The sequence below is a fragment of the Oncorhynchus gorbuscha genome, linkage group LG22 (assembly GCF_021184085.1).
Source record: "Oncorhynchus gorbuscha isolate QuinsamMale2020 ecotype Even-year linkage group LG22, OgorEven_v1.0, whole genome shotgun sequence".
In the NCBI taxonomy this organism is placed as follows: Eukaryota; Metazoa; Chordata; class Actinopteri; order Salmoniformes; family Salmonidae; genus Oncorhynchus; species Oncorhynchus gorbuscha.
In genome coordinates this window covers 34,543,350-34,560,308 of record NC_060194.1, presented here as the reverse complement: position 1 = coordinate 34,560,308, position 16,959 = coordinate 34,543,350, and the positions used below count along the sequence as shown (strand labels likewise).

The 16,959-nt window shown below is 43.0% G+C and overlaps 1 protein-coding gene across 1 annotated transcript; it reads left to right on the top strand.

The window, feature by feature from the left end:
* Positions 1–11,353: 11,353 nt before the first annotated feature.
* Positions 11,354–16,759, top strand: LOC124009263 (carbonic anhydrase 4-like). The gene is made up of 9 exons (XM_046320875.1): positions 11,354–11,419; positions 13,505–13,571; positions 13,663–13,689; positions 13,857–14,027; positions 14,171–14,319; positions 14,945–15,040; positions 15,154–15,232; positions 15,367–15,530; positions 16,313–16,759. The coding sequence occupies exons 2-9, from the start codon at positions 13,505–13,507 to the stop codon at positions 16,502–16,504; spliced, it is 945 nt and encodes a 314-aa protein (XP_046176831.1). The 5' UTR covers positions 11,354–11,419; the 3' UTR covers positions 16,505–16,759.
* Positions 16,760–16,959: the final 200 nt, after the last annotated feature.

The window sequence follows — 16,959 nt, the reverse complement described above, 5'->3', positions numbered from 1 at the left end:
AGTCGGTCCAGAGCCAACTCCCTTCCTCCTCACCGGTCGTATGATTGTAGTATTGATCTCCTTCCGGGGACCACTCCTCCTCGGGGTAGACTATACTCTCTGTCGGCTCCCGAACGTAAGGCTCTCGAGGATTATTTGTCTGTGTCTCTTGACGCCGGCACCGTAGTGCCTTCTTCCTCCCCTGCCGGGGCGGGGGTTTTTTTTTGTTAAGAAGAAGGACGGTACTCTGCGCCCCTGCGTGGATTATCGAGGGCTGAATGACATAACGGTTAAGAATCGTTATCCGCTTCCCCTTATGTCATCAGCCTTCGAGATTCTGCAGGGAGCCAGGTTCTTTACTAAGTTGGACCTTCGTAACGCTTACCATCTCGTGCGCATCAGAGAGGGGGACGAGTGGAAAACGGCGTTTAACACTCCGTTAGGGCATTTTGAGTACCGGGTTCTGCCGTTTGTTCTCGCTAATGCTCCAGCTGTTTTTCAGGCATTAGTTAATGATGTTCTGAGAGACATGCTGAACATCTTTGTTTTTGTCTACCTTGACGATATCCTGATTTTTTCACCGTCACTCGAGATTCATGTTCAGCACGTTCGACGTGTACTCCAGCGCCTTTTCGAGAATTGTCTCTACGTGAAGGCTGAGAAGTGCTCTTTTCATGTCTCCTCCGTCACTTTTCTCGGTTCTGTTATTTCCGCTGAAGGCATTCAGATGGATCCCGCTAAGGTCCAGGCTGTCAGTGATTGGCCCGTTCCAAGGTCACGTGTCGAGTTGCAGCGCTTTCTAGGTTTCGCTAATTTCTATCGGCGTTTCATTCGTAATTTCGGTCAAGTTGCTGCCCCTCTCACAGCTCTTACTTCTGTCAAGACGTGTTTTAAGTGGTCCGGTTCCGCCCAGGGAGCTTTTGATCTCCTCAAGAAACGTTTTACGTCCGCTCCTATCCTCGTTACTCCTGACGTCACTAAACAATTCATTGTCGAGGTTGACGCTTCAGAGGTAGGCGTGGGAGCCATTCTATCCCAGCGCTTCCAGTCTGACGATAAGGTTCATCCTTGCGCTTATTTTTCTCATCGCCTGTCGCCATCGGAACGCAACTATGATGTGGGTAACCGCGAACTGCTCGCCATCCGCTTAGCCCTAGGCGAATGGCGACAGTGGTTGGAGGGGGCGACCGTTCCTTTTGTCGTTTGGACAGACCATAAGAACCTTGAGTACATCCGTTCTGCCAAACGACTTAATTCACGTCAAGCTCGTTGGGCGTTGTTTTTCGCTCGTTTCGAGTTTGTGATTTCTTACCGTCCGGGTAGTAAGAACACCAAGCCTGATGCCTTATCCCGTCTCTTTAGTTCTTCTGTGGCTTCTACTGATCCCGAGGGGATTCTTCCTTATGGGCGTGTTGTCGGGTTGACAGTCTGGGGAATTGAAAGACAGGTTAAGCAAGCACTCACGCACACTGCGTCGCCGCGCGCTTGTCCTAGTAACCTTCTTTTCGTTCCTGTTTCTACTCGTCTGGCTGTTCTTCAGTGGGCTCACTCTGCCAAGTTAGCTGGTCATCCCGGCGTTCGAGGTACTCTTGCTTCTATTCGCCAGCGCTTTTGGTGGCCTACTCAGGAGCGTGACACGCGCCGTTTCGTGGCTGCTTGTTCGGACTGCGCGCAGACTAAGTCAGGTAACTCTCCTCCTGCCGGTCGTCTCAGACCGCTTCCCATTCCTTCTCGACCATGGTCTCACATCGCCTTAGACTTCATTACCGGTCTGCCTTTGTCTGCGGGGAAGACTGTGATTCTTACGGTTGTCGATAGGTTCTCTAAGGCGGCACATTTCATTCCCCTCGCTAAGCTTCCTTCCGCTAAGGAGACGGCACAAATCATCATCGAGAATGTGTTCAGAATTCATGGCCTCCCGTTAGACGCCGTTTCAGACAGAGGTCCGCAATTCACGTCACAGTTTTGGAGGGAGTTCTGTCGTTTGATTGGTGCGTCCGTCAGTCTCTCTTCCGGGTTTCATCCCCAGTCTAACGGTCAAGCAGAAAGGGCCAATCAGACGATTGGTCGCATACTACGCAGCCTTTCTTTTAGAAACCCTGCGTCTTGGGCAGAACAGCTCCCCTGGGCAGAATACGCTCACAACTCGCTTCCTTCGTCTGCTACCGGGTTATCTCCGTTTCAGAGTAGTCTGGGTTACCAGCCTCCTCTGTTCTCGTCCCAGCTTGCCGAGTCCAGCGTTCCCTCCGCTCAAGCGTTTGTCCAACGTTGTGAGCGCACCTGGAGGAGGGTGAGGTCTGCACTTTGCCGTTACAGGGCACAGAGTGTGAGAGCCGCCAATAAACGTAGGATTAAGAGTCCTAGATATTGTTGCGGCCAGAGAGTGTGGCTTTCCACTCGTAACCTTCCCCTTACGACAGCTTCTCGTAAGATGACTCCGCGGTTCATTGGTCCGTTCCGTGTCTCCCAGGTCGTCAACCCTGTCGCTGTGCGACTGCTTCTTCCGCGACATCTTCGTCGCGTCCATCCTGTCTTCCATGTCTCCTGTGTCAAGCCCTTTCTTCGCACCCCCGTTCGTCTTCCCTCCCCCCCCCCGTCCTTGTCGAGGGCGCACCTATTTACAAGGTACGTAGGATCATGGACATGCGTTCTCGGGGACGGGGTCACCAATACTTAGTGGATTGGGAGGGTTACGGTCCTGAGGAGAGGAGTTGGGTTCCATCTCGGGACGTGCTGGACCGTTCGCTGATTGATGATTTCCTTCGTTGCCGCCAGGATTCCTCCTCGAGTGCGCCAGGAGGCGCTCGGTGAGTGGGGGGGGTACTGTCATGTTTTGTCTTATATTGTCTTGTCATTTTGCTTTCCCTTCTGTTCGTTTCCCCCTGCTGGTCTTATTAGGTTCGTTCCCTTTTTCTCTCTCCCTCCCTCTCTCTCCTCTCTCTATCGTTCCTTTCCTGCTCCCAGCTGTTCCTATTCTCCTACTCAATCATCTAGTCTTTTCACACCTGTTCCCTATCTTGCCCACTGATTTGAGTCCCTATTTCTCCCCTTGTTTTCCGTTTCTGTCCTGTCAGATCCTTGTATTATGTTCGCCGTGCTGTGTCTTTGTCTCGCCCTGTCGTGTCTTGTTTCCCTCAGATGCTGCGTGTGAGCAGGTGTCTGAGTCTGCTACGGTCGGTGCCTTCCCGAGGCTACCTACAGTTAATGGTCGAGTCTCCAGTCTGTCCTCGTCACTACGAGTGGAATTTAGTTTTTTATGTTTTGTTTTCTGCTCTGATTGTCCAGGAGTATTGCCTATATCCATTACTGGAATAAAGACTCTGTTTTCGCCAAGTCGCTTTTGGGTCCTCATTCACCTGCATAACATTAGTATCTAATTCGAACACCTTAGTATCTTGTTTGAATGACTTACTACATATTTCGAAAGAGATATTTTTGTGTCTCGTTTGAACGACTGAACTGTTCTTTTGTAGAATGAGGCATCATTTGTTATGCAGCTTGTCAGACCGTTTAGTAGTTGCTGCAGCCATTCATTCACGGATTCCATCCATTTATATGATTATTAATTGACACTTCCTTTATAGCCTAAAGCAAGGCTGCTTTTGAATGCCAGAGCATGTAAGTGGTTGAGTTTGGAGAGGACAGAGGAGCGTAATTCAAGCAGATTAAAAACATTATGTTTGGCTTTCTCTCCCACTGCAATTTTGCTCTGGTACTGCTCAGCCACAAGCTCTGAACATGCTCTGCCTAGCGTGTTTTGTTTCCTTTATCACTAATGTTTTAATGAGGTCTATTCATTTGTAATGATTTAGCCTACCCCACCTACAATAGCCTATCTCTAGTTTATATTCTACTATATAACATCAGGATATATAGTTTCCATTTTGAGGGACTTCAAATGTATTAACGGATGTTTTAGTTAGCCATTACATAGGCTGTCAAATGTATTTTTGTTTTTTAATTAAGAGACTCAGTACAAACCCCACAAAACAGCATTAGGCTGTAATGAACAGACTATTGGTGCTTAAAAACAGCTCCATATCGGTAACCTGCAGTCCCTAAAATACAGTTGAATTATCTAAATGCCCAAAGGGACAGGACAAATCTTTGCGATATCAAACCAGGTTTGGCAGAAGGAATGAAGATCTTTGCTTGGCTTCAAATGCCCTGATTGATAAATATACCCCAATACCCCACAATTAGTCATTAGTTAAACTTCCCGCAAATGAAAATGACTCCACACAACATTATTGTCCAAATGATTTGTGCTCATCTCAGCCATTTTTTGCCCAGAAGGTGGTTTTTGAGTCCTGGTAGCTTGAAGTGTTTGAAATAGCCTAATCGGTCTGTGTCAGCCTACGCATAATAGTAAGGTAGTAATTTATTATTATTATTGCTACTACTGCATGAGGCTATAAAAGTGCCACAGCAAGTTGGTCCCTGACAAGACAGGATATATTTTGTAGACAGTTCACCAAAACTATCTATTATGCACGGTTCTCCCTCTGGAGCTCCTTAACTTCTTAAGGTATAGGGGGCAGCATTTTCAATTTTGGGTAAATAGCATGCCCAATTTCAACTTCCTGCTACTCATGCCAAGAATATAAGATATGCATAGTATTAGTAGATTTGGATTGAAAACACTCTGAAGTTTCTAACACTGTTTGCATCATGTCTGTGAGTATAACAGAACTTATGTTGCAGGCAAAACCCCGAGGACTAACCGTTCAGAATTCTTTTTTTTTTTTGAGGTCTCTGTCTCTGGTCCTACCGCTTCCACTGGATGTCACCAGTCTTTGGATATTGGTCGAGGTTATTAATTTGTGCAATGAAGAAGTACGGCCATGTTGTTGTCTTCCTGTATTGAACACAGATAGACCCATCTTCAATTTGATCGATTATTACAAAAGTAGTTTGAAATCTTTTGGCAAAGTTTACAGGCAACTTTTGAAATTTTTTGTAGTGACGTTGCGCAATTTGGAAGCTGCTTTTTTCTGGATCAAACGTGCCAAATAAATGGACATTTTGGATATATTTGGACGGAATTAATCGAACAAAAGGAGCAATTGTGATGTTTATGGGACATATTGGAGCGCCAACAAAAGAAGCTAGTCAAAGGTAAGGCATGTTTTATATTTTATTTCTGCATTTTGTGTAGCGCCTGCAGGATTGAAATATGCTACCCTCTTTGTTTTCTGTTGTGCTATCATCAGATAATAGCTTCTTATGCTTTTGCCGAAAAGCCTTTTTAAAATCTGACATGTTGGCTGGATTCACAACAAGTGTAGCTTTAATAGAGTATCTTACATGTGTGATTTAAGGAAAGTTTGATTTTTATATCATTTATTTGAATTTGCCGCGCTGCATTTTCCCTGGCTTTTGGCAGAGTGGGACACAAGCATCCCCTATACCATAAGAAGTTCATGAAGATGCATTCAAATAAAACATTTATTCTTTACCTTATCATCAAATTAAAAGGTTGTTGTCATCGGTGCTATAAAAAATTAAAAAATTGGATAGCTTTCCTATGTTTTAGCAAACAGCCAAAACTACGAAAATTAAATGAAGTGTCATCAGTTTACCATCTCTTCGTTTTATTTAGGTAATTACATGTATTTTTTCATGTTATTGTGAACTGTAGGCTAAAAAAGTAAAACCTTTTAATTGGGCTTCCGAGTCACAGTGGTCTAATGCACTGCATCTCAGTGCAAGATGCATCTCCACAGTCCCCTGGCGATTCTGGTAGGCTAATAAAAGCATCTGGTAGGCTAATAAAAGCATGTGGTTCGCAGCGTAAATCACCCTACAATGCATTCAGAAAGTATTCAGACCCCTTGACCCCTATTCATAACCAAGTGCCCGTTCTTAATCAACATTGACAGGAGCATAAATTGACAACTTGTAAATGGATTGAACTGAACCAAAACTCGTTCCTCACAAGCATAGCCTAGGTTTCGCGGTCTGCGAACAATGCGAACAATGTGTCCACTTCGACAATGAGAACAGTAAAAGACTGAAATAATTTTTGTTCTGTATTTTGAATGTATTTACAGAAATGACCTTAACCGGACAAACTGTCATGCCCTGACCTTATAGATCCTTTAAATTCTCTATTTGGTAGGTCAGGGTGTGACTAGAGTGGGAAATCTATGTTTATATTTCTTTGTTGGCCGAGTATGGTTCCCAATCAGAGGCAGCTGTCTATCTTTGTCTCTGATTGGGGATCATACTTAGGCAGCCCTTTTTCCCACCTTATCTTTTTGTGTTGCATGTGTTGCACATCTAGTTTTATGGTCGTTGTTTTTTGTTTTGGTGGAACATTTCAAATTAAAGAAAATGTACACCTACCACGCTGCGCCTTGGTCTCCTTCTCCTTCTGCATTGGAAAATGACCCGTCAGTTAGCGCTGTTAGTCTACACCGGTTGTCTATGAAGCATGTGACAAATACAATTTGATTTGATGATGAAATTATCCTGTGGACGAAATTTCACACTCATAAAATCAGTTTACATTGTTATTTTTTTCCAAATCTAAATAGTAGTTTACACCTCACTAAACGTTGAAAAGTTATATTGAAACAACGTTGACTCAATCAGTTTGTGCCCAGTGGGCTGTTCTACATGTGTTCGTCAGGCACAATGAAAAACACATCCGGGTGGTGGTATCTCACACAACTCACCGCAGTGTACATGATCCCTCTGTCTTCTCTTCTGCATTACATTACATTGAATGTGCTTAAACCGATCATGTCATTTCGAAATTCTCTGCACGTCTGTCTCACACCGGCTTATTTGCAGGTTAGAGTTTTTCGTCATGAATCTTGTTCTGGAGGCAGCTCTGCAGAGTGGTCGCAAGCTGGCACAGCCACAAAGTCATAAAATCTGATTTGAAACCGAATCCTACTCACTGAGCACACACCGGTTGCATCAACATTGTGGAACCAACGTGGAATAGACATTGAATTGATGTGTGTACTCATCTTAACCCTAACCTTAACCACACTGCTAACCCAAATGGCTACCTTTTTAAAGACCAAAACACACATTTTGTTTGAATGAACTTTTACAATATACTGTTGCTAATTTTGTCTCTGCTGCTGGCCCATCATGAAGAAATCTCTCAGTTCTGCTTACAGGGCAAAATTCATGACAATAAACGTCGACCTGCGTCTCTGTCGTTTTCATTAACCTTCTTCCTCTACCTCCTTCTTTTAAAGGCCAGCTAGTTATCACATAATAGGCCTGCAATAGGCCTACAAAAAAATGTACTACCTTAAGCAACAACGACTCCTAAGAATATTGTAGAATGATTTTATTTTTTAAAGGGCTCAATTATCTCTGGCTTCTGTGATCTTTCAAACCCAATAACCAAATGAGGCAGGTGATCATGGATAATATTCTAGTGGATGCTGGCATGCTACACTGAAGTGTAATGGTAACTGGTATTTATGGGAGTTACTATTGGCAATTAATCCTGCAGATGCCCCTCTCTCTCTACCTGCATCTGTCTCCCTCTCATTGTCTTGTTATCTCTGTGTTAGATGAAGTTGTCCCCCACCACGCAGACTACCACAACATTTACCACGGCTAGCAGTCCCTTCACGGCAGGATAGTGTACACCAGTGCTGCCCCCAGTGTTCCAGGAATGCTGACCCTCTTCCTCCTCTTCCCACAAAGCGGATAAACCTGATAATCAATGCCATGGAATGTGAGTATCTTCACAAGACACTAACTATCCAACGTCAGAGAGGAGAGGTGGTTGCGAATGTCACAAGTTTAAAATGCATTGATACCATCATTACCGCCCTTGTTACTCTCCTTTATCCCAATCCTAATCTCAATCCATTTGTCGCATTCTCTTGAATGTCACATGTACATTCCAGTAGAAATATCAGAATATTTGAGAAGTAGAGCAATGGCACTGACTTCAGAATCTGGAAAGGCTGTTTCTCCTTGTCTTCTCACTCAAAACCCACATGGACTGGACAGCCACACAGCCCCCGAGCGCTGCACCCTTCCAATACAACTGTTGGATTTTCAAATTCATACAACCAGAGGTCTCAAGCCCACAGGACTTTTGTTGTTGTTGAGAGAACCAATCAAAGCTCAAGCTACAGTCTGCATTAATACTGCACTAAAAAAAGACTCCTGTCCAGATCAGTGTGTCACTGCTCTCCCTTGCTGTGTACTATGCGAGTTTTGTCAGCCAAGCTACAACACAAAAATATGAGCAGTAACTAAGGCAACACTACAATGAATTTATCAATCATACCTCTCAAGTACATTGACATTTTTTATTTACTATTTACGTTATGTCCTGGCTTAGTTTACAGTCATCATTGGTAGAAAACTCCGAAACTGGGGCTATATTTGCCAACGTATTTACATGCATCTTCAACAGGATCTACAAATCTCCGCCGAGAACCAGTTTTCTCATAAAAATCTCAGAGATGATTGATTCAATTAGCACATAATGGTGTCTGCCTGGGTTTCCTTGCTTCTATTCAATACTTTTTATTTTTCCCACAGTTCATATCAGTGGCAGCATTCACGTGAAACTGAAAGCACGAACCACTGCTTTTAATCAGGGCAAGGTGACCAGAAACATGACAGAATACAAACAGTGCAGCTATTCCCTCCGCAAGGCAATCAAACAACTAAGCGTCAGTATAAAGACAAAGTAGAATCGCAATTCAACGGCTCAGACACAAGAGGCATGTGGCAGGGTCTACAGTCAATCACGGACTACAAAAAGAAACCCAGCCCAGTCATGGACCAGGATGTCTTGCTCCCAGGCAGACTAAATAACTTTTTTGCCCGCTTTGAGGACAATACAGTGCTACTGACACGGCCTGCAACAAAAACATGCGGTCTCTCCTTCACTGTAGCCGGGGTGAGTAAGACATTTAAACGTGTTAACCCTCGCAAGGCTGCAGGCCCAGACGGCATCCCCAGCCGCGCCCTCAGAGCATGCGCAGACCAGCTGGCCGGTGTGTTTACGGACATATTCAATCAATCCCTATACCAGTCTGCTGTTCCCACATGCTTCAAGAGGGCCACCAATGTTCCTGTTCCCAAGAAAGCTAAGGTAACTGAGCTAAACGACTACCGCCCCGTAGCACTCACTTCCGTCATCATGAAGTGCTTTGAGAGACTAGTCAAGGACCATATCACCTCCACCCTACCTGACACCCTAGACCCACTCCAATTTGCTTACCGCCCAAATAGGTCCACAGACGATGCAATCTCAAACACACTGCACACTGCCCTAACCCACCTGGACAAGAGGAATACCTATGTGAGAATGCTGTTCATCGACTACAGCTCGGCATTCAACACCATAGTACCCTCCAAGCTCGTCATCAAGCTCGAGACCCTGGGTCTCGACCCCGCCCTGTGCAACTTGGGCGGCACAAGGGTGCGTTCTGAGCCCTCTCCTGTACTCCCTGTTCACCCACGACTGCGTGGCCACGCACGCCTCCAACTCAATCATCAAGTTTGCGGACGACACAACAGTGGTAGGCTTGATTACCAACAACGACGAGACGTCCGACAGGGAGGAGGTGAGGGCCCTCGGAGTGTGGTGTCAGGAAAATAACCTCACACTCAACGTCAACAAAACTAAGGAGATGATTGTGGACTTCAGGAAACAGCAGAGGGAACACCCCCCTATCCACATCGATGGAACAGTAGTGGAGAGGGTAGCAAGTTTTAAGTTCCTCGGCATACACATCACAGACAAACTGAATTGGTCCACTCACACTGACAGCGTCGTGAAGAAGGCGCAGCAGCGCCTCTTCAACCTCAGGAGGCTGAAGAAATTTGGCTTGTCACCAAAAGCACTCACAAACTTCTACAGATGCACAATCGAGAGCATCCTGGAGGGCTGTATCACCGCCTGGTACGGCAACTGCTCCGCCCTCAACCGTAAGGCTCTCCAGTGGGTAGTGAGGTCTGCACAACGCATCACCGGGGGCAAACTACCTGCCCTCCAGGACACCTACACCACCCGATGTTACAGGAAAGCCATAAAGATCATCAAGGACATCAACCACCCGAACCACTGCCTGTTCACCCCCTATCATCCAGAAGGCGAGGTCAGTACAGGTGCATCAAAGCTGGGACCGAGAGACTGAAAAACAGCTTCTATCTCAAGGCCATCAGACTGTTAAACAGCCACCACTAACATTGAGTGGCTGCTGCCAACACACTGTCATTGACACTGACCCAACTCCAGCCACTTTAATAATGGGAATTGATGGGAAATGATGTAAATATATCACTAGCCACTTTAAACAATGCTACCTTATATAATGTTACTTACCCTACATTATTCATCTCATCGACTGCATCCTTATGTAATACATGTATCACTAGCCACTTTAACTATGCCACTTTGTTTACTTTGTCTACATACTCATCTCATATGTATATACTGTACTCGATACCATCTACTGTATGCTGCTCTGTACCATCACTCATTCATATATCCTTATGTACATATTCTTTATCCCCTTACACTGTGTATAAGACAGTAGTTTTGGAATTGTTAGTTAGATTACTTGTTGGTTATCACTGCATTGTCGGAACTAGAAGCACAAGCATTTCGCTACACTCGCATTAACATCTGCTAACCATGTGTATGTGACAAATACAATTTGATTTGATTTGATTTGATTTACACCTATGGGAAGATGGGCATTCTTCTTACCAAACCACTTGACACTGTTTTGGAGGTGTTCAGAACAAGGTTAAGGGTAGAGAAAGCTTGTTGGACACTAAGAAAGCTTTGTTGTAGAGCATTTAACACATGAACAGAGTTTGAATTTTAGTAAGGTCAGGAAGGCTGGAAAGGAGGAAGGAGGAACACTTCTTTTGGAGCAGGACCATTTTTCTTCTGAGAAGAGCAAACATCCTTCTATCCAAAAGGGAGTCAAGGAGTGTGAAGACATTCCCCCAATCTATATGTTCATCTATGCAGTTTGTTTCTATGTCAGGTTGCAAATAAAGTGACATTGTATTGTATTGTTTAAAACACTGTTATGAACTGTAGACCAAATAGTCTACTGTTGAATCATGTCACTTGATTTAGGTTGACTGGTTGTGCTGCTATGAGGACTAGTCTGAAGCCAAGATTTTGGAGTTTGCTAAAGCTGACTGTTTCATTTTTCTAAAGGTCGAAGTTAATCTTTCATTATTGTCATTGCCACAGGTACTGCATACATTTACCTGGCAAAGCTCACCTAACCTTCTGCTTTCCAAATGGGCGTTATTTTTACAGTATTACACAATTTTGAACACACAACTTGAAACCCACCGGCTGAGTTACAAAAGGAGGTGTGTTTATTATTTCTAGTTGAGGTGTGCCACTGAATATAAAGAGGAAGGATGGGAGGCTGAGCGCACAGGACTGAGAAGTGAAGACAGGTGTGGCTTTAAGGTAAGATGATTCTGGCATTGATGCTAACATACATATACATTTATGGAATAATATGCCCTGCTTTTAAGATATGGTATGTTTGAAGTGGCACACATCTCATTGACTAGGCTGTTTCACTGCATTTATGCCAAATCATGTGATGGGAAGTCAGTGATTAATCATTTTTTTTGTTTTCATTTTTATTTGATTTTATTTTACCTTTATTGAACTAGGCAAGTCAGTTAAGAACAAATTCTTATTTTCAATGATAGCCTAGGAACAGTGGGATAACTGCCTGTTCAGGGGCAGAACGACAGATTTGTACCTTGTCAGCTCGGGGGTTTGAACTTGCAACCTTCCGGTTACTAGTCCAATGCTCTACCCTGCCGCCTCATGCTTCCTAGTAATTTACCAAGGGATGAATTGCAAAGCGTGTGAGGTTGGGGTATTGAAAATACATTGTTTATGGACGTTTAAAATTATTTTCCGGACATTGAAAATACATATTGTTTTGGAAATTGTTTCTATGGCAAAATTTCAGCCATACATAATCACTTATATATACATGTCAACAAAGAAAGCATTATGTGCATGTTCAAAAGTAACATTTCCAAATAATATAGGATTTCAGTGTGGAATAAAAGATTGCAGTAGGCCTCTGGAATATTTCAAATTGCTCAAATCTGTCACTTGCCCAAAAGCATCAGAACTGGCAGTGGTCATGTGCAAAGTTCTGAACAACCAACAGAACACTTCAACAACGGTTACAGAAACGTTTTTACAAATGAGTGTTGGCACTCGGGGGACTGGTTAGGCCAGGGGGACTGGTTAGGTCAGGAGAAGAAATTGGTGAACAGGTGAACAAAACTAATAAGGTTTGGCAGAAGGAAAGACACAGAGTTGGTTAGTCTCACTGTTGTTGACTTTTAATTGATTCAGAGTGTGCAGGAATGAAAATCTGAGAACAAACAATAATAAATAAAATGCCATAATGCATAAATCAAATCATAAAGATAGTCGCTATTCAATAATGGCAAACAATCAGAATTCATCAAGGTAGTTTCAACATGACATCATTTATTCTAACTCATGTCTTAACTCAGACCAGAAATAATTATTTCTAACAGAATTAATTCAAAAATAAAAGAGATAGGAAACAGAGTAATCAACTCGATACTTTACCCGCCAACATAACAAAGGAAAATGTGCTCCGGGAGCCGTATATACATTTACAAACAATCGTGAGTCAACTCAAAACAATCACCCGCATCAGTGAAAACTGTCAAACAAAATACTTGTCTATTTACTCATGTTTGTTCTTGGATACACACAAAGTAAACAAAAATGATTCAGTGTTGCTGGAGAACCTGACAGATGTCCAACAACAGATAAAGGAGGAGTTTTAATGCCAGCCTTTTCCAAAATACATTTTGGTCACGTTCCCCTGCTTAGATGTTGCATGCATTAACCAATGGCTGCGTGCCATGTCAAAGACTGTCATCGACCGTACAGATTGCTATAACATATGATGTGGTTATTTGGTATGTAAAACTCTAATCTGGGTCAAATTAAGATCTGCAGCCAGGACACCGGTGTTAACACCCCTACTCACTAGGACTGTGATATTGTATGTGGTTGTTTATCTACCTTAGTTGATTGCACCAACTGTAAGTCACTTTGGATAAGGGTCTTCTAAATGACCAATATATAACAATTAACATGTTCAAAGCACACTGGGTATTATGCTAATGACCTCCGCCGCCAAACAAGACCAAATTTGGTCGGTCTGGACCAAATCTGAACCAATCATAGATGTCCATGTTAAAAAGTTTGGATAGCACAGTACAGTAGTGCATAGTAGACGACAGTAGTGTCCAAACTTGTGAAATATCAATGCCTATATTTGGGTCAAATCAAGGCCAGTACGGATTCAACCAAATCGGAACCAATCATAGACGTCTACGTTTGTGGACCTTGTGGATGAAGAGAATTAAGACCAGGGCGGACTGACCTAAAATCAACCACTTTTCTAAGTGCATGGATGTCTTGTGTTGGTTGGTGCTTTAGTGGTCTCTCCATTCATAATTGCCTTTATCTCGCTTTCAGATGAATCAACTTGTGGTTATCGTTGCGACACTCTTTGTCCCCACTACATATGGTGCTGCAGGCGGTTGTAAGTGATTAATCTATTATTTTGTTGGACTGTGACTTTTCTATCAATGTTGTGACTCTGCATAACTTTTTCCCTTCTTCAATTGTAACAGTGTGGTGTTACCATGATCCTAGTTGTGGTAAGTATTGATTTTACCCACTGATTACAGTGTAATTTCTACTCACAAATTGAAGTGATTGCGATAGCAGTGGATAATAGACTAGAGAATTGATTTATTAGCATATTATATGACCCTTATAAAACAATGGTATATTGAAACCATTGTATGATTGATTCCATGTTAAGATGACACCACTTGGTCCACCATTGCCACTGAACATTGCAATGGATCCCGTCAGTCTCCCATCAACATCGTCTCTGCATCAGCAGTGGGCGATGAAACCCTGACTGCCTTCACCTTCACCAAATACGGAGACAATTATACAATGAAGAATATCAAGAACACTGGCAAAACTGGTGAGGAGAATGGATGGATGCCTTGCTTTCTCAATCCATGCACACAAAGTCCCACTTGAGGATAATGTATGAACCAAACCAGGGACCCTTATGTGCAAAATGTAACCAATTCCTCTCTTTTGTTCCTCCTCTCTTTCTTTCAGTCAAAGTGACGCTCACGAGTGGTGTCCAGGTTACAGGTGGGGCACTGTCTGAGGCCTATGACAGCCTGCAGTTTCACCTCCACTGGGGGAATGGTACCTCAGTACCTGGGTCAGAGCACACAGTGGATGGAACCCGCTACCCCATGGAGGTATGGGAAGGTTCAACACAACATTAGTGCATTCTGATTCTATACCTTTCTCCATTAGTGTCCCCTCTTCCACCCCCCCCCCCCCTTCAAGGATTAGTGCAAGCATGCCTGGAGGGAGTTTCCAAAATATTCCAAGCACTAATCCATTCCTATTAAATTAATGTGTGAAAGTGTATTAGTACACTTTGGGAGAAGGGTTGAGAATCTGAATTTAGCCCATTAATCATTGGGTGACACTTCTCATACTGATGCACATATACCACACTACAATGGATCAATGTCAAGGTCTTCATTTAGCCTTAGTCCAGAATGAATTAATTCCCCCCCAGCTCAACTGCAGCCCCGACACTTGGTTTACTAGAAAGCTGACAGGCGGGGAAACTTAACCAAATTCATAAATGGTGCAATAATTTGACTGTTGTACTGCGCTCAATAAGCATTTATAAGTTATATTCCTCAAGAATCAGGGGGCATATCCAGTATATATCATTCATTTAAATGCCCTTTAAACAGCTGTATATATAGCAGATTGTAGTCGACCTTTTTAAATGTATCATTACAGTGTTTGAATTTTCCAATGGATTCAGATAACTTTTTATATCAACTATTATGCTTCACCTTTCAGTTGCACATAGTAAATGCAAAGTCTTCGCACGACGGTAACACGACCATGGCCGTTGCAGACAGCACGGGACTCGCTGCTCTTGGCTTCTTCATAGAGGTGAGCGGATGCTTTAACCTTCATAGAAATGGCATCCATTTTTCCACAGTAGATTAGGCATTTTAATGTTTTATTGCTGTTTTTTATGTCTAAAGTCTTTGTTTTTCAAACAGGCCATGCCGGGTAATGCAACTGGTTCACCAGCAGCCTGGAATACTCTGACATCCTACTTGGCCAACATCACACTAAAAGGTGAGAGGAGAAATTTGACTGGTTCTGACTACTTCCTCAAAATAAAGTTTGGAAGAATTCAAAATGAGTAATATTTTGTTCAATTTCAGTAGCATATGATTTTATATACGTTTTTTCTTTCTCTCTTCCTCAAGATGATATTGTAAACATTACTCATGCTATTTCATTGGATGAGCTCCTGGAAGGGGTGGACCGTACCAAATACTACCGTTACCTTGGCTCCCTGACCACTCCAAATTGCAATGAGGCTGTGGTTTGGACCGTGTTCAAGGACCCTATCAAAGTCAGCCAGGACTTGGTGAGTTTGTGCAACAATTTCACCAGAGAGTGAACACCATTTCTACTTAGCAGACAATAAACATAGCTCCGACAAGAAACATGGACTGTATTTTAATATATTTAAGTGTAGGATCCATTCCTTATCCATTTTGCTTATGAAACATTATAAAGGTTATGATTCAAAAATATTACCAAACATGATCTTTCATCTGGGCTGGTCCAACAAAAGAGATTGTGACATATTAATTGGCTCTTCAAGAAGTCATGAACATAAAGATCCCACATCTTAATTTGAGCCAGTTTCAAACAGCAGGAAATAGACCTGCAGCAAAAGGAAATGTGTATTGTTATGTGGATTATAATTAAATGACTTTTTTATAGGGGTTGCTACATTTTTTGTTAGGGCAAATTAAGAAGGAACATTTAATGTGGCATTTACAATCTTTAGAAGCCTTTTCAAATCCTTGAGCACTCTAAAGTTATCATTTCATGCTGTGCAGGAAAATTCATGCAACAGGATGTACGGCATATGAACACACATTTCATACATTTCTTATTTTAATCACATTTTTAACCGGAATGCAATGACATGCCTTAAAGTTGTCGTTTTTGTGATCTATTTATGTATTTACTTGGAGAGCAATTGCCTCAAAGTTTATTTGATTTCACGTTACTTGGCAGCTCAACTAAAACTAGATGTGGAGCTGACATTTGTGCCCAGTGGGTAAAGCCATTGGGCCAGCTTGATGTCACACTTATGTCTATGATCCTATCTGAAATTAATTCACCTTTTCCCCTCAGATTGATCTCTTCAGTACAACATTGCACATTGACCACAACTCCACCTCTGCCTTGATGACCAACGTCTTCAGGAGCATCCAGCCGTTCAATGACTGGTTGGTGACGACCCAGAGCCGTCCAGCTTCGGGAGCCTCCACAATGTGCTCCTCTATGGGCCTCATGGCCCTGGCCTGGATGCTGCTGAGGGTTTAGTGACGGCGAAATACTCCTTACCTGAAGTGCATTGCCATATCTCCATGAACCCTCAATCTACCAACATATTTTCCTTATATCGATTACCAACAAGGGTCATCTTGACCCCAAGAAGAAACTATTGGAAAAGGCAACAATCATAGCGAAATGTGTTTAATCCTTGGTTGGTAAATATAGCCCCAGGTTACAGAGTTTTCTACCAATGATGACTGTAAACTAAGCCCGAGCATGAAGTCAATAAAGAATGTAAATGTACTTGAGATGTATGATTGATAAATTCAATGTAGTTTTGTTATTACATTGGCTATAGTGACTGCTTGTGCGCCCATGTTGTAGCCTGGCTGATGTGACTCACATGGTACACAGCGAGCGAGACCTGTGACACACTGGTCTGGACTGGAGTCTGTTGTTGGTGCAGTATTCACGCAAAAGCTGGCTTGAGCTTTGATTGGTTC